Source organism: Budorcas taxicolor, chromosome 22, assembly GCF_023091745.1.
Source record: "Budorcas taxicolor isolate Tak-1 chromosome 22, Takin1.1, whole genome shotgun sequence".
Lineage (NCBI taxonomy): Eukaryota > Metazoa > Chordata > Mammalia > Artiodactyla > Bovidae > Budorcas > Budorcas taxicolor.
This window is the reverse complement of record NC_068931.1, coordinates 29,288,055-29,311,609: the sequence shown is the minus strand read 5'-3', so window position 1 is coordinate 29,311,609 and position 23,555 is coordinate 29,288,055. Positions and strand designations below refer to the sequence as shown.

The 23,555-nt window shown below is 41.6% G+C and overlaps 1 protein-coding gene across 1 annotated transcript in view; it reads right to left on the bottom strand.

Moving 5' to 3' along the window:
• The window catches only part of CDH2 (cadherin 2), a 238,397-nt gene that overhangs the window by 192,388 nt on the left and 22,454 nt on the right, over positions 1-23,555 (bottom strand). The window contains exon 2 of the mRNA XM_052660373.1: positions 16,095-16,315. Within this exon, the coding sequence (XP_052516333.1) occupies positions 16,095-16,315 (221 nt within the window). The remainder of the gene's footprint in view (positions 1-16,094; positions 16,316-23,555) is intronic.

Below are 23,555 nucleotides of genomic sequence, written 5' to 3'. Positions count from 1 at the left end.
CCAGAGAGGAAGAGAACCAAGGAGGCAAAGGGAAAGAGGTGTGGGGCACAGTGATGAGGGGGCAAAGACCTAGAGAGGAAGGTTGAGAGGAAGCAAAATTTCCCTAAACTTGACCTCACTGATCCAAAAGTTTCCACTGTGGTCATAGGAATAAGGCTATGAAATCTTGTCCTTATGGGGTTGCAAAGAGTCGGACATGACTGAGCAACTGAACTGAACTAAACTGAACTGTCTTGTCCTTAGAACTGTAGGTGAATCAAGCTTCTAAATCTATGAACTGTACAGTAATCAAGGAATGAATCTCAGGAAGGGCTGCCATGATGCCAACTACACAACTGATTTGCACAGCTTTATTCACCTACTGTTTACAGCTTTTCAAGTCTGCTTTATCCATATGGTCCTCTCCAGAATCCATAATTGCCTAATTCTCCTTCTATCACTGGATGACTCCCACCTCAAGAGCCAGCTCAGTTCCTTACTCTGGAACTCAAGGGTCTTTGGGATGGGATAATTGTGTTAGTGTTAGTTGCTCAGTCATGTCCAGCTCTTTGCAACCCTATGGACTGTAGCCAGCCAGGCTCCTCTGTCCTTGGGGATTCTCCAGGCAAGCATACTAGATTGGGTTGCCATTCCCTTCTCCAGGGGATCTTCCCAACCCAGGAATCGAACCCGGGTCTCCCATTGCAGGCAGATTCTTAACCATCTGAGCTACCAGGGAAGCTCAGATGGGATATGGGAGTCACAAACAGTCGGACTGACACTGTGCGACTAACACTTTCACTTTTGTCCCATCGGTCTACATTTTGGGAGGTTTTCTCCAATAAAAATCTTCCTCCCATGTCCATCTGATCTCAGACACACACCCCTTAACTATTGCTTCCTTATCTATCCAAAATGCCACTCTGCAAAGTATAGTTCTCAAAGTATGCCTCCTCCAATACCTCATCCCTGTGAGGGACCAGTGGGTCTGGTCCCTGACTGACCTGACTTTTCAGCACACCCTATGGAGGCAGCATGGTCCATCAGGAAGAGAATGGGAGCAGACATCCTACTGACCTGGACTCAACCCCTGGTGCTACCACTTGCTAATGGAACACCTTGGGGAAATCACTTTAAACTGTTTGCATCTGTATTTCCTTACCTGCAATACAAGTAGAAATGAAAGTGTCTATTAAGCACCTGGAACATGCAGACAGTTGATAAATTTAAAAAATCTATTATCATTATTAGACTTCCCAGGTGGCACTAGTGGTAAGGAATCCACCTGCCAATGCAGGAGACCTGAGTTTGATCCCTGGGTCAGGAAGATCCCCTGGAGAAGGAAATGGCAATGCACTCCAGTATTCTTGCTGAAATTTCCATGGGCAGAGGAGCCTGCAGTTCAGGGTGCCTCAAAGAGTTGGACATGACTGAGCATCACATATTATCAATATAGAACCTTGGAAACTTTTGCTTTTATACACTCTTCTGATGCTGTCTAGAGCTCTCACACACTAGATCTTCACTTCACAGCAAGTACTCTGGGAAAGCAAAAGATTCATCAATTTCTGCCCAATGAGCTGGATCTGGCAAAACCAAGATGGGGCTTTATGTGGGCTACCTACATCTTCTCTCATCTTCCACAGCAATGAATTTCTATTTCTTAAGTAGAAAACATTCTGGGGCATACAGTAGGCTGGGGAGTGATTTGTGGTCATTCTGGAAAAGAAAGGTTGAGACAATGGACCTTGTGCACCTTGACCGGCAACAAGGACTTTAAAACCCCAGGCAAGTTAAGTGTATTCTGGCACACGTAGGGGGAGGTGAGAGAGCTGAAGGGGCACGGAATGTTCCACCTGAAGCAGCCTTTCTGGGCAGCACTGCTCTCATCAGCCGGAGAGGAAGGACTCTGGGCAAGGGACAGAACCTCCAGCCTCTCATTACTCGTACATGTGAGTCACCGCAGCTTTGTGAACTCAGTTTCATTACGTGAACATAGAAACGCTCCCCTTCCGCACCCCCAGATGCACCCCATCTTAGCTGTCCCTTGGAATTTTGGGCAATCAATATAATGTTTATGAAATTTCTCAAGAAGTATAACATGTTTTATGCAAATGTAAAAAGCAAAGGCATCACTCTGCCGACAAAGGTCCGTAATAGTCAAGGCTATGGCTTTTTCAGTTGTCGGGTACGGATGTGAGAGCTGGACCATAAAAAAAAGCAGAGTGCTGAAGAACTGATGCTTTTGAATTGCAGTGCTGGAGAAGACTCATGAGAATCCCCTGGAAAGTAAGGAAATTAAACCAGACAATCTTAAAGGAAATCAACCCTGAATACTCTTTGGAAGGACTGACGCTGAAGCTCCAATTCTCTTGCCACCTGATGCGAAGAGCTGACTCATAGGAAAAGACCTTGATGCTGGGAAAGACTGAGGGCAGGAGGAGAAGGAGGCGACAGAGGATGAGATGGTTGGATGGCATCACCAATTCAATAGACAGAGACAGTCTATGGGGTCTCGAAGAGTCGGACACGACTTGGTGACTGAACAACAAAAAAACACTTATAAATAAACAATCTGAATACCAAAGGTAAGCTGATTCTTAAACATTTCAACACAGTCTTGCCCAAATGTGCATATTCCAACCACCAGACATTATATATCGATAATGAGCAAGACAAAGGATGTATCCTGTTCTTAATTGCTTAGCTTATTTAAATGGTTGCCTGGAAAATAATAAATTATAATTATGATTTATGGGTTAAGTCATTAGGACATTTAAATATCAAACTACTAAACTTCTGAGAACGTGGCACTAATAGGGATTGAGAGTTCACGCCATCTACTAATTTGCTAATCGTTAGTAAAATGGCAATACCATACTGGGGCTTCATCAGTTTGAGTAGTCAGTGTGAGATTACTTCATAAAGGAACATTTTCCTACAATATAAATGCAACAAGATGCTTTAATAAATGTCTTCTACATTGACAGAATAGATGACAAGTCAACAAAAGACGCCACAGTGAATCAAAGTGACTGAGCTGAAGGAATAATTACATATATGCATAATGTGAAAATCTGCAGGATTTAATTTCACAAAAGAATCAGCAGAACAAATACTCAGCTCTGTCAAATTTTTGCTCCAATCATTCCATGAAGGTGGCCCCTTATTTCTGCCCTTTAAAACCACACAGGGATGCTGCAAAGAAACATTTATAATTTAAATAATTGCTAGAAACGGGGATGTTTTCCCCACTGCCATAAGTAATAAGTGTGAGCTGGGCTCTGGTATTTTCCAAAGCAATGCAACTGACCTCCTTAGCCAGGAGAGAAGAAAATATTTGCTGAACACATGCTGGGAACACAAATACTCTGAAAGCTCTGAAAATTCCCACATCAACACTCTGTTAAATTTGCAACACCTGTTAATCTGAGAATACTTAATTTACAGAGAAATCCTGAAATAAAAGACAAAAGTAATAATGAACTTGCCCTTATTTGGAGGCTTGAAAATACCATTCAATGCACAGCTCAATAAGGTCAAGGGCAGATGGGAAAGGAGAACTTCGAGGAGGCCAACTGATCTCAGAGGAAGATCAAATGTAGCCTATTGGGTGCTTCCCGTCAGACAGAAATACCCTTGGTTAGACTACAACATGAGCCAGTGAATGAAGGGGCCAGGACAAGAGATTTCAACCCTTGGAATTAGAACTTACGGGCCATTTCCTGTGACGAAGTTTTTTTTTTTTTCTACCAGATAAATGAAGAGCCTTGTTCTCCATGTATTAGCACTTTTTTAGAACTTAATAGTCTCCTCATCTGAGCATCTGGTAAACTAAATATTCAGATGTTCAAAAACTAACAAGAATATAATGATAGTGGACACAGATATGTTTCAAGTGTTAACACGAACAATGGTTTCATCAACATCTATTTTAGAAGCTGATCCAAATCTGTTCCAAAGACAGAAAGTAGGCTTCTATGTAAAAAAAAAAAAAAAAAAAAGCACCAGAGAAGAGGCAAGGTACAACCTCCAAAATATAACACCTCTAAAACCATCTGATCTATGTTTCTGTCATGTAAATACATACTAAGGACCAACTGTGGAAGTCAGGCAGAGACTACCTTTATTGGAGTCACCTGGAATCCATTTGTAAAAACCTGAATGTTTGAAAACCGATCATGTGCTTTTTTTAAAAGAAACAGAACACTGGCAGAGTAATCTCCTATACTTTTTAACACAGACACTAGAAACAAAAGTTCAGAGAAGGCAATGGCACCCCACTCCAGTACTCTTGCCTGGAAAATCCCATGGACGGAGGAGCCTGGAAGGCTGCAGTCCAGGGGGTCGCTGAGGGTCGGACACGACTGAGAGACTTCACTTTCGCTTTTCACTTTCATGCATTGGAGAAGGAAATGGCAACCCACTCCAGTGTTCTTGCCTGGAGAATCCCAGGGACGGGGGAACCCGGTGGGCTGCTGTCTATGGGGTGGCACAGAGTCGGACACGTCTGAAGCGACTTAGCAGCAGCAGCAGCAGAAACAGAAGTTACACTCAAAAGAATAAGAGCATATGAAGAGGGCAGAGCCATGTAACAGTTAGCTTAGAAGGTAGTGAGATCAAAATCTGATGAATTCGTACATTACAGGGACACTTCCTCATACACTGGGAACCTTACAGGGAGGAGAAACCACCTCCATCACAAAGACTGACTGGCAGCTAGAGTGAGGCCCAAAGGAGGCATCAGTTCAGTTCAGTTCAGTCGCTCAGTCGTGTCTGACTCTTTGCGACCCCATGAACCGCAGCTCGCCAGGCCTCCCTGTCCATCACCAACTCCCGGAGTCCACCCAAACCCACATCCATCGAGTCGATGATGCCATTCAACCATCTCATCCTCTGTCATCCCCTTTTCCTCCTGCCCTCAATCTTTCCCAGCATCAGGGTCTTTTCCAATGAGTCAGCTCTTCACATCAGGTGGCCAAAGTACTGGAGTTTCAACCACAACATCAGTCCTTCCAATGAAGGACAAAGGAGGCATGGCCTGGTACAAACACACCTGTCTTCAAAAGTGGCTGGCATTCTCAATTCCACTCTTGAAACAATGGGGTATGGTGATGCTTCCATTTGGGAGAAAAAAGCCTAAAAGACATTTTCCCCCCAAAGTACAGCAAACGAAAGCATCCACAGAAGGAACCACATTGTAGAAAGAAAAACAGTCTACACCAACGGAAGAAAAATAATAGAATGAGGTGTCAGTGACTTTGCCCTTACAAGTGAGCAAACCCTCACCAGGGTGCCCTACAAAAGATTCAACAAGGAATAATTAAAACAGGCAAACTTGAGAATCCTGAGAGACCGGGTTCAAAACAGAGTTACCAAAGTCCAAAAACACTAATAAACAAACGAACAAAAAAACAGTGTTCATGTCTCCAAATGCAATAAAAGGTTCATTTCTCCTCTATCAATTTAGGGGATAATCATCTACCAAGATTGAAGCCCTCAAGATGAGGACTTACTGTAACTATAGATGTGCTTTAATAAGATATGTGCCTTCTTAAAAATAGATGATTTCTATTTTCTGTTAAAATGAATGAAATTCATTTTTCAGCAGGAGTGTCGAACAGCAATAATTGGGGTGATCTAAATCGCCTGTTATTTATACCTACACATGTCTGCAAGGGATCACAATAAACTGTGGAAAATTCTGAAAGAGATGGAAATGCCAGACCACATGACTTGCCTCTTGAGAAATCTGTATGCAGGTCAGGAAGCAACAGTTAGAACTGGACATGGAACAACAGACTGGTTCCAAACAGGAAAAGGAGTACGTCAAGGCTGTATATTGTCACCCTGCTTATTTAACTTATATGCAGAGTACATCATGAGAAACACTGGGCTGGATGAAGCACAAGCTGGAATCAAGATTGCTGGGAGAAACATCAATAACCTCAGATATGCAGATGACACCATCGTTATGGCAGAAAGTGAAGAATTAAAGAGCCTCTTGATGAATGTGAAAGAGGAGAGTGAAAAAGTTGGCTTAAAGCTCAACATTCAGAAAACAAAGATCATGGCATCCAGTCCCATCACTTCATGGCAAATAGATGGAGAAACAGTGGAAACAGTGACAGACTTTATTTTGGGGGGCTCAAGATTCACTGCAGATGGTGACTGCAGCCATGAAATTAAAAGATGCTTACTCCTTGGAAGGAAAGTTATGACCAACCTAGACAGCATTTTCAAAAGCAGAGACATTACTTTGCCAACAAAGGTCCATCTAGTCAAGGCTGTGGTTTTTCCAGCAGTCATGTATGGATGTGAGAGTTGGACTGTGAAGAAGGCTGAGTGCTGAAGAATTGATGCTTTTGAACACTGGTGTTGGAGAAGACTCTTGAGAGTCCCTTGGACTGCAAGGAGATTCAACCAGTCCATCCCAAAGGAGATCAGTCCTGGGTGTTCATTGGAAGGACTGATGTTGAAGCTGAAACTCCAATACTTAAGCCACATAATGCAAAGAGCTGACTCATTTGAAAAGACTCTGATGCTGGGAAAGACTGAAGGCAGGAGGAGAAGGGGACAACAGAGGATGAGATGGTTGAATGGCATCACCAACTCAATGGAGATGAGTTTGAGTAAACTCTGGGAGTTGGTGATGGACAGGGAGGCCTGGCGTGCTGTAGGCCACTGGGTCGCGAAGAGTTGGATGCAACTGAGCGACTGAACTTAACTGAACTGAATGTCTGCAATGGTCTTTTCTCCATTGCCTGACACGGAGAAACCCTATTTTAAGAAAACCAAAGACCATGAATTGAAATAAAATCTTAACATTGTCTCAAAGTTGCTGTAGGCTGAAACTCATCAACCACTTCTTGATCATTTAACAATTTAAAGAATTTGTGTGTGTGTGTGTGTGTGTGTGTGTGTATGTGTGTGCATCTGTGTGTCTACACATTCGTGTATGTTGTTTACTCCACTGATTTGGCAGCTATTGTTACCTACAACTTACATATGTTGTCATATGCCCCTCTGTTCAAATGACGACTTATAACAAATACTGGCATTGATTCCTGGGACTTCTATGTGTCTAGGTTGCCAGTTTGGGTCTCCAGATGGTGTTGATATTAGGGCCTTTTTTGCAAAAATAAAAAATAAAAATCTACTTACAGGTTTAACGTGTGAGTTCAAAAATCATTTTTTAAAGGGCAAGATGGTAATCAGTTCATCTGAGAAACACCCACGAGTTTTTGTTAACCACAGTCTTATTAACAAGAGCCAACAGGATGATGGAGTGGTACACTACACCAAGTCCACCCTGGGCTGTGCTAGTGGCAGCATCTCAGTCAAAGGCAAGAAGGATGGCTCGACAGCACAGGCAGGACGCATAGGCTGCGCGTTCAGTCGTGGAGGGAAGCTCACTTTCCTCAGGCTGAAAGGGAAGGGTGAACCAAAATGTTCAAACCCCACTGAAGAAACGGTCTGATGTGCAGCCTGCGGCAGAGGTTTCAGGAGCCGAGATGATGATGCTCAAGTATTTGAAGGATCTCTCAAAGTAAGTTTCCACTGCAAGGAGTTTGCCCATTTTGCTAACCAGCATTGTCCTTTCCTTGAAAAAGACCTGGCATGTGATGAACGAGCAAAAATACTTGTCGAATGAAAAATGATGAAATGAATGACCTCAGAGGAAAAGAGAACGCACTTGCTGCTCCGTGAGGTGCCAAATGACGAAACAGGCACCAGTGGGTAAGGATTTTAGGAACATATGCTTCAGTTCAACTTTTCCAGAAATTGCTTTTTAACAGTGAGAGCTCTTCGGTGACGGAGCAGACTCTGTAAAGGAATGATCGCTTCCTCCTGGGGGGAGGGGACGAGCAGTGGTATTCTCGCAGAAACTGGATATCCATCTGTCAAGGATGCTCCAGCAATGAAAACCCTGTTTACATCATCGAACACCACAAGGGTTTCATTTTTATCCTAGCTGCCATTTCTGAAGAGCAAGCCTTCTGCTGACATAAAATCATCAAGCTGAAAGGAAGGATTTTTAAACCCTTTCAGGAGTGACTCAACAAAAAGCGTGAGAGTGGTTCCCAAATGTAGGTACATAAGAACATCTGTGCGGCTCGTCTTAAGGACAGATTTCCAAGTCCCACATGATCTCATTTCTCCAGTCCACTCCAGGATATTGTCCTAGTAACTGTCTCTTCTCTTCTGCACATCACTTTTCCCCTCCCTACTGGAGGCTTTGCCATCAACATGCAACCATGTTGCATGGGATGTTCCTCCCGTCCTTAAAAATCATCCTCATTTTTATTTTAAATGTTTAATTGGAGAATAGTTGCGCCACAATACTGTGTTGGTTTCTGCCATACATCAACATGAATCAGCCATAGGTGACCATATGCCCCTCCCTCTTGAACCTCCCTCCCAACTCCTACCCAATCCCATCCCTCTAGGTAGTCACAGAATGCCTGATTTGAGCTCCCTGAGTCACACAGTGAATCTCCACTGGCTATCTATTTAATTTTTTGATTCATTTATTTTTTAATTGAAGGATAACTGCTTTATAGAATTTTGTTGGTTTCAGTCAAGTTAGCTATCTATTTTATATATGGTAATTTGTATGTTTTCATGTTACTCTTTCAATTTGTCCCAACTTCTCCTTCCCCCACTGTGGCCACAAGTCTGTTCTTCATTTCTGCCCTACTGAAAACATAAAACACCATCCTCAGTTGAATTTGTTTCCCTCTCAATTGCCACTCAATTTCCCTTCGTCCTTCTAAAGGAAAACTCAATCTGTGGCCAGCTTCCCACCCCCACATAACTACAGAACACACCAGAATCAAACTCACCCAGTTACCATCATGCTGTGAAATCCATGGTGAATTCTCAGTCCTCATCTGAGCTGACCCTTCAGTAGCATTGGGTACAGAGGGTCACTCCCTCCTTTGAAATACAACTTCACTTGCCTTTGAAGGTACCACATCCTACTGAGTTTTCTCCTAACCCTCTGGTCACCCTTTCTCAGTCTTCACTACCTCTCTGTCTTCTGTCTTTTGAATCGTATCTTTAAGATAAGAAATCACAGGGGACTTCCCTGGTGGTCCAGGGTTAAGAATCCTCCTTGCAATGCAGGGGACACAGGTTTGATTCCTAGTCACGGAACTAAGAGCTCACATCCTGCAAGGCAACCAAGCCCATATGTCACAACGAAGACCCAGCACAGCCAAATTTCTTTTTTTTTTTTTTTTAAGTAAGAAATCAAAACTGTAAAGGGATGAAAAAGCTCCTGTATAAACTTTTTAACAGCCATGTATGACAAACATCTGAGACCCTAGTCAAAAAATATCTAAATATTTTACAGGAAATGCCCACTATCATGTTGATAAAGGCATAAAACCCATCTCTGGGGTTTTAAAAATACTTCTTTTATTGAAGTAGAGTTGATTTACAACGTTGTGTTAATTTCTACTTTACAGTGAAGTATTCAGTTATACACATATAAATATCTATACAGACACTCAATCATATTCTTTTCCATTATGGTTTATCACAGGATATTGAATATAGTTCCCTGTGCTATACAGTGGAACCTTGTTTACCTCCATTCCGGCTCTTGATCTTGACTTCCTAATCCTGAAAGGCTCCATATGAAAGCATTTCTTTCTTTCTTTGGTCTCTTCCTCACACTTGGGGAAAATCCTCTTCGTGATTTCACCCTGGGTCATGACTGTCCTTCATACACTTAGAACTACCCACACTGCAGCCTAGATCATTCCACTGAACCCCAAACCTATACCAAAATGTCTTCATCCATCTTTGACATTCATCTCCACACACGCAAACCAACTCCTGATCATTCCCGTCACAGTGACTAACAGCCTTCCCAGGATTTGGACCAAATATCACAGAGTCATCCTTGACCCCTCTTTTCTCACACCATCCATCCAATCCGTCAAACTCTGCCAGCTCGACTGCCAAATATATCCCGAGAATAAAATTGGGCTTCCATCTCCTACTACATACAAAAATTAACTTAAAATGGGTCAGTAACCTAAATAGAACTAAAATAATAAAATATCTTAGAAGAAAACACAGGAATAAATCTTCATGACCTTGAATTCTGCAACAGTTTCTTAGATGTGACACCAAAAGCAAGAGCAACAAGAGGAAAAAGAGTTGTACATCGTCAAAGTCAAACACTTCTGTGCATAAAAGGACATTATCAAGAAAATGAAAAGATAGCCTAAAGAATGGGAGAAATATTTACAAATCATCTATCTGATAAAGATCTAGTATCCAGAATATATATTTAAAAACTTAAAAATGAAAACCAAACAATTAAAATATTGGCAAAGGACCTGAACAGACATTTCTTCAAAGGAGATACACAAATGTCACACAGCCTTTGCGTTTGCAGTTCGCTGTTAATCTGAATGTTCCTCTCCCAGTTATCTATAGCACTTGAACCACCTGCAATAGCAATTCTTGCTCAAATGTCTCCCATACAATGATACTCCTTTGACCATCCTATTTAAACAGCAAAACTACACATTCTTCCTATTTCCCTTCTCTGTCTTATTTTTCTCCATAGCATCTAACATAAAGTAAATCTTATTTACTGTGTTTATTTTTTACTCTCCACCAGGGGGTTACTATTTAGCCTAAAAGGACAGACGGAAAGGGGCCCTCAGATCTTAGGATGGCAGATTTTAAACCATTCAGTGCCTGCTTGTTAACACGTTTTCACAGGTGAAGTGTGACTTTCTTCAGCACAGATCTGGATGCTACTTTGTGAGACAGTAGACCTCGGCTACTCCAAATTACTGAACGATATAAATAACTACCAAAGGACTTAAAACAAAGAAGTGACCACCCAAACTGGCTTATCTTGGTTTGTAGGATTGCATTAAGAAACCTAGACCTAGAACACATCGCATCAAAAGGGATATAAAAGCATGCCAAGTATTAAATAAAGTCTAAGTGGTTATGATGAAAACAAGGATGAAATTTCTTAGTTCTTATGTTGACATTAATATATACCTAATGGCTCTTAAAAAATAACTACCACAAGGTATTAAAAATAAAAGCTCTCCACCCCGGAGAATCTACATGGCTGTATTTCATTTGTAACTCCTAAGAGCCTATCATCAATATCCAAGAGAACCATCTCGAAACTTAACGCCTTTTCTCACAAGTGGAAATCCGTGGCTGCAATACGGAAGACCCGGGTTCAGTCCCTGGGTTGGAAGATCCTCTGGAGAAGAGAATAACAACCCACTCCATATTCTTGCCTGGAGAATCCCAGGGACAGAGGAGCCTGGTGGGCTACAGTCCATGGTGTCACAAAGAGTCGGACATGACTGAGTGACTGACACATACACACACAGTTAGCAAAAGGCTGTATAAACAATTTAAAATATCTTAAGACATTTACACAAAACAATTTAAAAAAAGATCTATCGAAATAAAAAAGGCTAATTAAAACAAGAGCCAAGGTTTCCTAACATATTAGTACAAGCCTGGAATAGAGAAGACCTGCTTAAGATATAGATGGCTCCCAAATTCAGTAATGCATATCATACATGAGCAGTCAGATTATTTTTAGAAAAAGTAGTGCATAGTGTATAGTCCTACTAAATAATAATAAGGATTTCTGTACTGTTATCTGAAGATACCATATGACAGCTTCCTCCCAGAGTGTTAATGCAGAGAGGAGCCTCAATCAGTAAGTAAACTAATCTAAATCAAATTCCGTCTAGTTGAAAATAGTCATCATGGGCTGCCCAGAGTTGGTGAGTCTGAATGCATTACTGAAGAGCTTCTTGGTAATTGCAGGTTGCTATTTATGTTGACCAGAGTCGGAGGAGTTTACTTAAGCGAGATGTCTAAGCATACAGACCACCAGTGCAAAACATACAGGAAAATCACTCATAACATCCACACTAAAAACAGCCTAGATGCTCTCTGTGATGTCGCAGCATGGTTGTTATTTCCTAGTGTCACCTAGCACTGCTGGTGACAGAATGAAAATTTATGATTTCAGTTATTTTATTTTCAAGTAATGTGCTACCACAAGAGATTCTTTCTAGTTCAGTGGAGTGTAAGTTAAATATCTGAGACTAAATATTATTTTCAAGAGCCCTAAATTTCTGCTTGTAAACAGGTATGCACAAAAAATACTCATGGTGACAATCATCAGGAAATATTTTTTAATCACAGGGGGACCCCATAGACTGTATGTAACCTGCCAGGCTCCTCTGGCCACGGAATTCTTCAGCCAAGAATACTGGAGTGGGTAGCCATTCCCTTCTCCAAGGGCTCTTTCCAACTCAGGGATAGAACCCAGGTCTTCTGCACTGCAGGAGCCACCAGGGAAACCGTGCCTTAGAGTCACCAATTCCCAAATGTGTCTAATAACACAAAACCCATGGTGCTAAGTGGGAAATAAAGACCAGTTCTAAGACTTGTCACAAGACACATGGACAGGTAGGCTGGCTCATATTCTTCCCTGTGTTACTCCATAATGGTTTTTTTTTTTTTCTTTAATCATCATCATTAGCATCATCACTAAATTAAGTATCAGAAACCTGGGTTCTAATTCCAAATCTGTAGCTAACAATCTAAAGCACCATATTATCATGGGAAAAGCCTACATCTCTCTGAGCGCCAATTTGCTTGTCTGTAAACTGAGGGGGTTGGCAAGAAATGCTTTTAAAACAGAATAGAAAAATAGCAAAGTAAAAATGATGACCTAAACGTATTAAAATTGATACTAACTTACAAAAGGCAAACCCAGGAGATACCACAGGATAGAAAAAGGAATGTTTTTCATCTTAGGGGAAGTAGGAAAATGAAAAACATTGTAAAATTCAGTGGTTATGAGGATGGAGTAAAGAACAAACATACTTTTAGCCATGAAAAGAGTTTTACAAAAATGTAAAAAAAAAAAAAGTCCATTACCTTTGGCCTAGGAATTTTACTTTCGAACACAAATCCCCAAAGAAACTATCCATAAAGAAAAATCAAAGTTCGCTAAAAATGAATCTCCATAGCAGCACAATATGTGTAAGAGAAAAATTGGAAACAACCTGTAAGTGCAAAAATAGAGGCACAGTTAAGAAAAATCTGGTTTTGCTAACGAAATGGAACAGAGGCCTGGACAGCCACTTTTTATAAAGCACTGAACTTTTTTTTTTCAAAAGAGTGGAAATATTCGACATGATATAATAGGAAATGTGAAGGTTGATCACAAAATACCTTTGCCCTCTTTATGATCTTACCAAAAACTCACTGATGAAAACCAGAAGAGAAATTGGAGGCATGGAACTAGCTCACTGGGTCCATTCTTTCTATGAAATTCATTACAACAGCAGAAAATAGAAGGGGCAGGTGGGGAGAAAAGAATTCTCTTTAGACAAGAGTCCAGCTTTTCTAACATGCCTCTAACATCTTCTCTCTCCCTCTAATGCTTCATGTTTTTCAAGCACTTTCAAAAAAGATTGTGACTTCACTGTTTGAAGAAGAATCAGCATTCATGGCACTTATACACTTGAAAGTTAAACTCTTGTACAAGGTCTAGTGCACCAGGAATCTACTCTGCAAAACCATTCTATACCTATGTTTGGACAATGGCCCTCCTCTCCCCAGAAGTCATCAGGGGGAAATGAAAGGAAGCATCAAGGGTTAGGAGTTACGATTTCAACAGCCTTTTAGACTATAACCTTAATAAGGTAGAAACCTGCCACAAGGCAAATGTCTTGGAAAACTTTTGCATATTTCTTATGCACAATTACTTGTTTCCTTGAACACTATAAATCACAAAACCACAGCCAAAGTCATCACTCTTGGCCCAGCAACAGATTACGCTCAGCTTTAGAATATACATGGTCAATGCACGTAGCACAGGACATAGAATTCATGAACATAATTATGACTTGGCATTTATTTGGGTTAAGTGTACACAGCCACCTTTGGATTAGCATGTCACTAAAAACTCCAAAAACGTACTAATAGAAACTTTTTTATTTAAAAAAAAGGAGAATTATTCTCAGTAATGATTTTCCCAAATACATATAACTGGTGACAACACTCTTGTAGAAAGGAATGGTGATGTTCCACAAAAATCTTCCTTCTTCTAAAAGAATAGTTTTTTCTATGAGTCAATATTATAAACCTTATGTTTGAAGCATTAAGATGCTGGTGTCTGTTAACATATTTTATGAATGATAAAGGAAAAAAGTAATGATGTGTCAGAAGAGAAACAGCTTTATTAGAAAGGCTAAAAGACCAAAATGGTAACTACTAGGTATACCAAACGCGGAGAAATTCTACCAGACACTGTCATGTCATAGACATCCCCCAGCGACTGCTGGGGCACAGAGTCAAAAGTATTCTCAACCTTTTATATTGACGACTCTAGCAAAGTCCCAAGTTTCTAGGTTATACTAAAATGATCCTGGCAATCAAAATTATGCCCAGTTTCGTCACCAGCATGATCTAATAATTTAAAAACAGGCTTTCATTTTCAAAATTATTCCACATAGCAGCATATTTCACCTTAAAGCAATGGTTTCCAGAGACAGACCATAGGTTTATTCTTAACCAGCAAATTTCAACAAGCTTTTAGAAGAAGGGACTAGGAGAAGGAATTATCCACTTAAGAATGAATCTCAAAAGCAAAATGTAAAAATGCAAACAATTCCAGAAATTTTTGATCTGGAGAAATTACTCTCTAGGATTTTATCAAAATATTTTTCAGCATTCAAATACTACTTAAGATCACATAGGTAGGTCCTAAGATGCCACATAATAATTTACAGATTTGAAGAAGATGACAAATGTGCAGAACTCTGAGACTTGTATTAAATTTTTAAAAAAATGTACACACTTTGATTTGAATTAAACATCTATTGCATCAACCATTAGCTACTAGATGAGATAGCAAGCAATGCAGCATTGAGACAGACTGATTTAATATTTACTCATTAAAATATCATGTGATGAGAAAGGGACGGGAGGATGTCTTAAAAATAACTTCAGAAAGATCACATATGTGTGAGCAAATCACAATCAGAACAAAAATGAAAATAAAAGGATAACTGGCAACAAGGAACTTCAGTAGCTAAGGGGCTATTTACATTTCAAAGTCCTCTGTCTACGGTATTCTTAGGTATGATACCACAAAGGTCTGTCAGAGTGACAGAGAGTCTTCAATTAAGGCTGTGTGCTACAGGCCTGTGTCAATTAACTAGTTGAGGTTGCAAAGATTTTCTGAAAGTGGCTATCTAAAACAGCCTCAGATATATGCACGATTTGTGGGGAATCAGAATTTAAATACAACTTACTAATCAACTCTTCCTGTTTTCCCATTTCTATGACATATTGTGTAATGATAAATAAGTCCATGAAAATATGACTAACCAAACTTTTATCTGCTTTCAATTAGAAGTAACAGAAGGGGCTTTCAATTTCGTTTTCAATTTCAACTTTTACTTAGATTTTATCTACACTTATTGGCAACAATTTTCATATGATATCCATCAATATAATGAATCTGATCCATATTTAGATAGGAGATGAGTCTATATTGGAAATTCAGATGTATTACAACTAAATTAGCTATCCAGTAATTTCTGTAAACAATGGCATAATAAAAATACAAATTCATGCTTTTGCCTTGCGATTTTACCTGCTAAATCTGCTCATTATAATTTTGCTAAATGTTAGTTTGACATGTCTTAGGAATTCTTTGATTCAAAATACTAAGTAGATGATGGCTGTAAATAATGTTTAAATCAGCAGAAGCAGATATTCGGTAAATATGATCTTCTACCAGAAGTAAAATGTAGGCAGAAAATTGTAAAAATTAACTGTGTGATGGTTTCCACCATAAATGAAAAATGGAAGAGGTTTTCAGGAAATCAGGAGCCTTCTAGTTGTATACATAAGAGATTTATGAGCTCTTCTGTAATCCTAAAATAAAGTCCCTACAGTCTCATTATAGGGACTGTGAAAAATTCATACTTGTACAGTGGAGATCATTTAGAGTCTTTTTAACAGTGAACAGTATTTCAAGAGCATTGGTGCTGAGTGTACAAATGTATCTTTTGAGGTCATACCATTGAGAAGGGGCTGTCCTTCCAGCACATCCCGGGACAAGACTGCACTGTAAACATCTTCAGGAAATCCAGTCTTGCATAACGAGATCTCCCCAGAAGCCTCCACGGAAGCCTGCAACACAAGGAAAAAAATGTGTGCCGTGATCACCACCTCCTTCAACGGAGAAACATCCCACTTGGCATAAAGCCTCGCTTTTCCCACTATTTTGTACAAATAACCCCTTTGTTTTCGGAGTGGTTACAATTAGAATGTAGAGGGCAAAGGGTTAATCTTTTTGATAACTGGAGTAGAAGAAACAAATCCCACTTGTCTTAAACAGCAAAATTGAAATAATGCACATTCCAGGATCTTCTCAGCACTGAACATTTCCATTAAAATGGTTATTGTGAATGAAAAACTCTCAAGTGAAGCCGAGGGGGAAGAAGTGGGGGGTGAGGGGACAGCCAGAGAGTTTTGAGGCTCCATAGATCACCATCATTAACTCAACTTTTCAAGAAAAATGTACACATTCCAGCATATTGATTTGTATATTCCCATCTAATTCTCTATGAAGTTTGTTTCAATATGTTCCTGAACTAAAAAACCGAAATGGTGATATGTTTACTGCAGGGTACAGAGTGTTTTATACCAAGTAAAACCAATCAATTGAAAGTATGTATTTCTCTAGACTCATGGACATAGAAAGAAAACAAACACGGTTACCAAAGGGGAAAGGCAGGGGAGGGATAAATTAGGAATTTGAGATTAACAGATACCCACTATTGTATATAAAACAAACAAGAAGGACCCACTGCAAACACGGGGAACTATATTCAATATCTTCTAATAACCTACAACAGGCTTCCCTGGTGGCTCAGATGGTAAAGAATCTGCCTGAAATGCAGGAGACCCAGGTTCGATCTCTGGGTTGGGAAGATTCCCTGGAGAAGGGAATGGCAACCCACTCCAGTATTTCTTGCCTGGAGAATCCTCATGGACAGAGAAGCCTGGCAGGCTACAGTCCAAAGGGTCACGAAGAATTGGACATGACTGAGCGACTATCAATTTCAATAACCTATAATGGAACAGAATTTGAAAAAGAGTATATAAACTGAATCACTTTGCTGTACAGCTGAAACTAACACAACACTGTAAATCAACTATCCTTCAGTTAGAAAAGGAAAGTGTATTTTTCTCTAAGTTGAGGGCAAGGACACATTCAAAACGTAAATAAAGATTAATACAATTATGTTTCCTTTTTATAATTAAAAACTAGAAAGTTGCTATCTCTTGCCATCTTCCTCCTCATCACACATACTCAGTGGGCTTAAAACTCAATCGTACCAAGTGCTATCCACCTACCCCTTTGAGTTAATTTCCTCACTACTTCGCTTTCTTTCCTGCTTCCTCCTGACATCATCACAGGATGATTAAGCCTCAGTAGAACTCAGGCATCATTTGCATTAATTATAAAAATCTTTTGGAGGTGGGAGGGAGGCTCAAGAGGGAGGGAACCTATATATACCTATGGCTGATTCATGTTGATGTATGGCAGAAGTCAACACAATATTGTAAAGCACTTATCCTTCATTTAAAAGTAAATAAATTGTTTAAAATAATCTTCACCCAGCCCTGATGGGAATGGAGAGAAGAGAGTGGACAGAAGCTGCCTGAGGGAGCAGCGTAATTTCAAAGTTAAGGTGGGGGTGTAAATTTCAAAAGTGGCAGGGCCAGCCTTGTGAGCAGTCTGCACTGTGGAGAAGAACCAGAAATTGGAAGGAAGGAGAAAGGGAGACCCCAGAGATAGAGAGCCCTCAAAGCAATTGTTTGAAGGAAGCCATACAGCGCAGATTCACAACTGAAGGACTTCCTGGGTGACGCATGGGAAGTGCTGCAGACTCTAAAGTTGCAAGAATCCAAACTGATCTAAAATGTAAACAGTTCTTTTCAGATCTGAGAAAAACAAGAAAAAAAGGACATGGGCTTTTCTAAGCTCTCAGTATCTAATCTTAAAATTCTATTAGGAGCAACAGTGAGATACTAGATCAGACCCACCAAATTAACAAAAATTATTAAATCTGTTATGGGCAAGAAAAGATTGTCTCAAATCAAGGGTACAGAGCAATCAAACCCTTCACAGAGGTATCAGTGAATGCGGCTACAGTCACCATGGAAAATTCTAGTAAAGGTGATAGTAGACATATCCTGCAGGTATATTCTTGGGAAAGTCTTCCATGAGTGCCCTAGTCAACACGTGTAGGAATGTTCACTTCAGCACAGTCGTAACTGCAAGAACTAGAAACGACCTAAACGACCGTCAATAGAACCAAAAGATTTTCACTTAGTCAAGGGAGAAACAGCATTAAAATGTAAGAATTGGAGCTACATTTATCCACAAGGATCCATCACAAAACAGATACTCAGTTACTTTAACTTTCATGTAAGGTTGAGAGAGAAATTTTACTATAAATCAACCCAGGAATGACTATTATATTTAGTAAGTTCAGAAATCTATTTATAGAACATTCCAAAATCAGATTGGTACCAAGATACACTGTAGTCTAAATCTTTACAAACTAAAAGCAAAAATCCAAAGCATGATTGATGACAGTTTTTATATATAAGGTTTACATTCAAAAGGTAATGTAATACATATGTAGTAAGAATATAAAAATATACAAGGTGCTGATAAGCACCAAATTTAGAAGAGTGGCTACCCCAGGGAAGGCAAGTAAGGAAAAGCGCCAGAAAGAATCCTACAGGCAGCTTTGATTTTATTTGTCGCAATTCGTTTCTTTCCAACAGAACCTAAAGCAAACAGGGTAAAATATGAAGGTGTGCATAGGCACAGAATGCTATGTATGTTTCGTCTCCTATATACCCTGCCTGCTCTGAGTATTTCAAAATGAGAAAGAGATAATATCTAGGGCTCTCTGATCAGTAAGAACTTGGGCTTTCAACAGCCATCAAGTTTGGGACACTCGGTGATATTTTGCTATTTGCCAGCTGCAGATACCCAACCATTCATCCTGGGCCTGACACAGAGTAAGCACTACTAGTTAGCTTTTCTTTAGGCTAACTGTCACAAATAAAGAGGAGTCCCAAGTTCGCCACAACAATTGAACCAATGTGTTGTAAACCTGTGTCCCAGTGATAGGTTAGGGGCCAGGGGCCTCTTGATCTCCAGTCCTTCTGCCATAGAGGAGGGCTCGCAGGGCGGGAATCCAACCCCAGGAGGTGGGTGAGAACAGAGGAGAGAGAGAACAGGACAGAAGCAAACAAGGGTCACACTTCATCCTGGGGGGTGGGGTCAGGGCAGCATGAGGTTTTCTAGGTGAACTCCCAGAGGTCAATGAAATCTACAGACTAGTGGAAGTCTGGCATCTCTTATTTAACTCCACCCCTAGCGTCTTATTTTCCAATGGACCTGCCCCAAGTGCGTGTGTGTGCAGTCCCTCAGTTGTGTCCAACTCTCCGTGACCCCAGGAACTGCAGCCCTCCAGGCTCCTCTGTCCATGAGGATTTTCCAGGCAAGAATACTGGAGTGGGTTGCCATTTCCTCCTCCAGGAGATCTTCCCGACCCAGGGACTGAACCTGCATCTCCTATTTCTCCTGCATTGGCAGGCAGATTCTTTACCACTGAGCCACTTGGGAAGCCCTCTGCCCTAGGTGAGTGCTAAGTGGCTACAGTGTGTCTGACTCTGTGCAACCCTATGGACTGTAGCCTGGCAGGTTCCTCTGTCCATGGGATTCTCCAGACAAGAATATTGAAGTAGGTTGAGATTTCCTTTCCAGGGGATCTTCCTGACCCAGGGATCGAATCCTCGCCCCTTGCCTCTCCTGCATTGGCAGGTGGGTTCTTTACCAGCTGAGCCAGTGCCAGGCTTCTGGAAAGGGCCAGAGAGTAAATATCTGAGGCTTTTCAGGCTACAGAGTCTCTATGGCTCTGCTGTCACAGTGCAAAAGTGGGTAAATGAATAAATGTGGCTCTGGTCATTCAAATAAAACTTCATTCATGGACACTGATATTGAAATTTCATGTAATTCTCAAGTGTCAAAAAGTAGTATTCTCTTCATGATTTTTTAAAAAGCATCTTAAAACTTGAAAAAGATTCTTGGCCCCAAATCCGGCATCAAGACTGAAGTTTGTGGGTCCCTAGACCAGAAAGCTAAGTTTTATAAAACATGGCCATCTCCCTTAATTCTCACAGTAGCCCCCTGAGGGGAGTGAAAAGAGCTGCAGTTTACAAATGAGCAAAGAGATGCTCACTCAAAGGTGAACAGCCCTGCTCTCACCTCCAGGAGGAGGAAGAGGCAAGATTCTAACCCTGGAGGCCTGCCAAGTAGGACAAATAATTACAATTCTTTGCAGAAACATATATTGAGTGTCCACTTGCCAGAAACAGAAGGAAACATTGCCCTGCCCTTAAGAAGTTCAAGGCTTCAAGTCAGAGCAAAAGAGAGATGATTGCAATAGAAAGCGGCAAGTTAGAGGTAGCAGCATGCAGACGGGGGTGAAGAGAGCCCAGGGCAGGGATCTGGGGGCCTCCAGAGATCCCAGGGGGAGCCAGGCAAGGGGGTGGGGTGGGGGAAACCATCCCAGGCGGTCACTGCTCGAGCCAGAACAAGGCAGCAAGAAACAGCACACTGCCTGGGGAATTACAATGAGTTCTGTGTCACTGGAGTCTAAGAAGCAAGGCAGAGAGTCAAAAGTTGAGACCGCTGAGTTAGACGAGGTTAGATCATGGATGGCTGGGGGCTTGGGGTTATTCTGTTGGCTGGGGAGAACCAGGCATATGTTTCCAGCACAGGCAGACTGTGTTTGATAGATGCTTCGTGGCAAACGTGTGTGTGTATGGGTGGGACAACAAGTGACAGGTTGGGGACAAGTTAGGGCATAGATGTGAGTCAGGCAGGGGCTGCAGGACTGAGAAAAGGGGTGATTGTATCAATATGCAGACAGTTAAAAATGATGCATCGGGCCCAGTGAGTGCAGGGCTCAGAGTGGAACGGAGGGTGGGAGGGAGGGAAGGAAGGAGGGAGGTTTTGCCCTCCTCCGTGTTTCCAGCTGGGTGACCGTGGACATGAGTGGCACAAACTAGGAAAGCTAATCACAAAATTATAACGTCAGGAACAAAGTGCTAAAGCAGCAGAAAAGGTTGATAAATCTGCCTGTGGAAATCAAAGAAGACTGCATAGCTGCAGTGACATTTAGGCGCCGTCTTTAAAGATGATTAAAAATTTGCCAGGAGAAAAGAGGAGGAAGCGGGAAAGGGCATCCCAGGTGAAAGGTGCAGCAGAGACAAAGGCCCTGTTGATTTATATCGAGCGAGCAGTCAACCCAAACAACCCAGGGCTTTTCCACCAGGCAACTGTTGACTCGTGGCTTCCAGTTTCTTTGCTCTGATTTGGGGCCCAAGGGGCAGCAATTACATTTAACCCTCCAAGATTTTATCTCGATAAATTAATAACTCCATCCAGATTTAGTCATTACTCCTGTCTGCATCACCCCAATCTGAGTGATGCTGCTCAGATTCTAAAGACGAGGCATGGTGCATGCCCAGACACGGCCCTTCCCACCTACCCAGAGCCATAAACCAGGCTCTTGGAGGGGCAGCTCAGGTTTTCAACACGCCAGAGTGCCTGAGTTTGAATCCTGCCCATTTGGAGTAGGAAACGGAAACCCACTCCAGGATCCTTGCCTGGAAAACCCCATGGACAGAGAAGCCTGGCAGGCTACAGTCCATGGGGTCGCAGAGTGAGGCACGGCTGGGCACACACATCTCAGAAGTCCCAGTTCCCCTACGTGTGTAAAATGAGACAGCACCCACTGAGAGCGTGGGTGTGAGGATTACATGAGAAAAGGTGTAAAGCACTTAGAATATTGTCTGGCAACTGGTTATTCGATGCATTAGTCATTACTAATAACAGTATTAATACTATCATGACAACAAGGCTCTACCTCGTGGTATGCCTGTCCTAAGGCCCAGTTATTCCTAAACTTACTCAGCATAGCAAGTCATCTGGGACAGTCGCCAGAATTTCTGATTCCTGGGCCCTGACCCAAGATTCACTAAACCATAATCTCAAGAGATGTGGTAGATAAATTGGTATATTTAACAAATGCCCATGTAGCAATGGGAGAGGAAGGTTCCATATTCAACCCAATACCTCTGTCTCCCCAATCCTTTCTGAACTCTACACATGGGCATTCTTGACTTTCTGCCCCAGTCTCCAAGTTGAATATCTTTGTCACAAAAGGGAATAAAGAAACAATTATTTTTTTCTGTTCTGAACAATTTCCCGCTGTCTCCTAGCCACTGTGTACATCTGAAAATGCAATTTGCCAACCAACCTGTCCTCATTACTGGTTGGAGAATTCTGCCCCAGGTCAGCATGGGGTCCTCTCTTCCTTTATCTGATCACCACATCCTCTGAATTTGGCTTTTCTTTTAATTGGGACATTATCCCATCCCCAGTTCACTAGTAATTTCCCTAGTTCTCCACCATTTTTCAAAGATGAAAGCAGTGGACGAGTCCTCCTGGCCCACCGGGAGGAAATTCACAAAATTCACACTGGCCAGAGGCTCCCAACGCATTCAGTGCTGCTCTGCGTGCCTGCACAATCAGCTCCCCTATCTTGTGTTTCAATTTCCTCTTACAAGTATTCTACTCTCCCTGGGCTGAAGATCGACCTCCTTGTCTTAAAAGGAAAGGAGCATAATGGTAGCAGAGGAGTTCTGCGTGCCTGTTAGGATCGGTCTATCCGTTCCGGTTCTGAACCTGCGATGACATCGCTTTTCGTTCTCATTATTTTTTTCCCATAGTCTCAGGACCACGAGCTTTCAAGCTGAGTCCACGACTCTTTGAGGTTCCTATTATCGGGGCTGTTTTCTTTAATAGTCTTCCTTGGTCACTGACTCTGTTTTCCAATTTCCTCCAAGTTACTCCTGAATCCAAGCTCTTAAAACACTCCAGCAAAGCCACGGTGGATCCTCCTCCCCCTCTTCTTTCCGATCAAGATCATCTATGGTGTCTGGCTCCACACTGCACACCTGAAGCAGTGCAAGCCTAACGGAAGCTTTCTCTTCTTTCTGGTTCTGAAGACGACCTACCCCAAATCTAGGTTTTGCTGATTATCAGAAACTCTGAAATGTAATCAACTGGATGTTTGGGTTCCCCCCGCCCCTCTAAACATCGAGGTCTTCCATTGTTCCCTTCCAGATGTCTATGGTCAGAATGCAGTAACAATTAAAGTACTGAGAAGTAGGTGATCAAACGCAGTCCACCTGATTTCCCTGGTGGTCCAGCAGTTAGGAATCCATGCTTCCACTGCAAGGGGTGCGAGTTCGATCCCTGGTCAGGAAACTAAGATTCCACATGACCCGCAGTGGGGTCAAAAACAAAAACAAAAAACACAGTCCACAAAGCTGGAAACCTGTTTTCACTTTATATGTCTGCTCCCCTTACTCTTTACGGA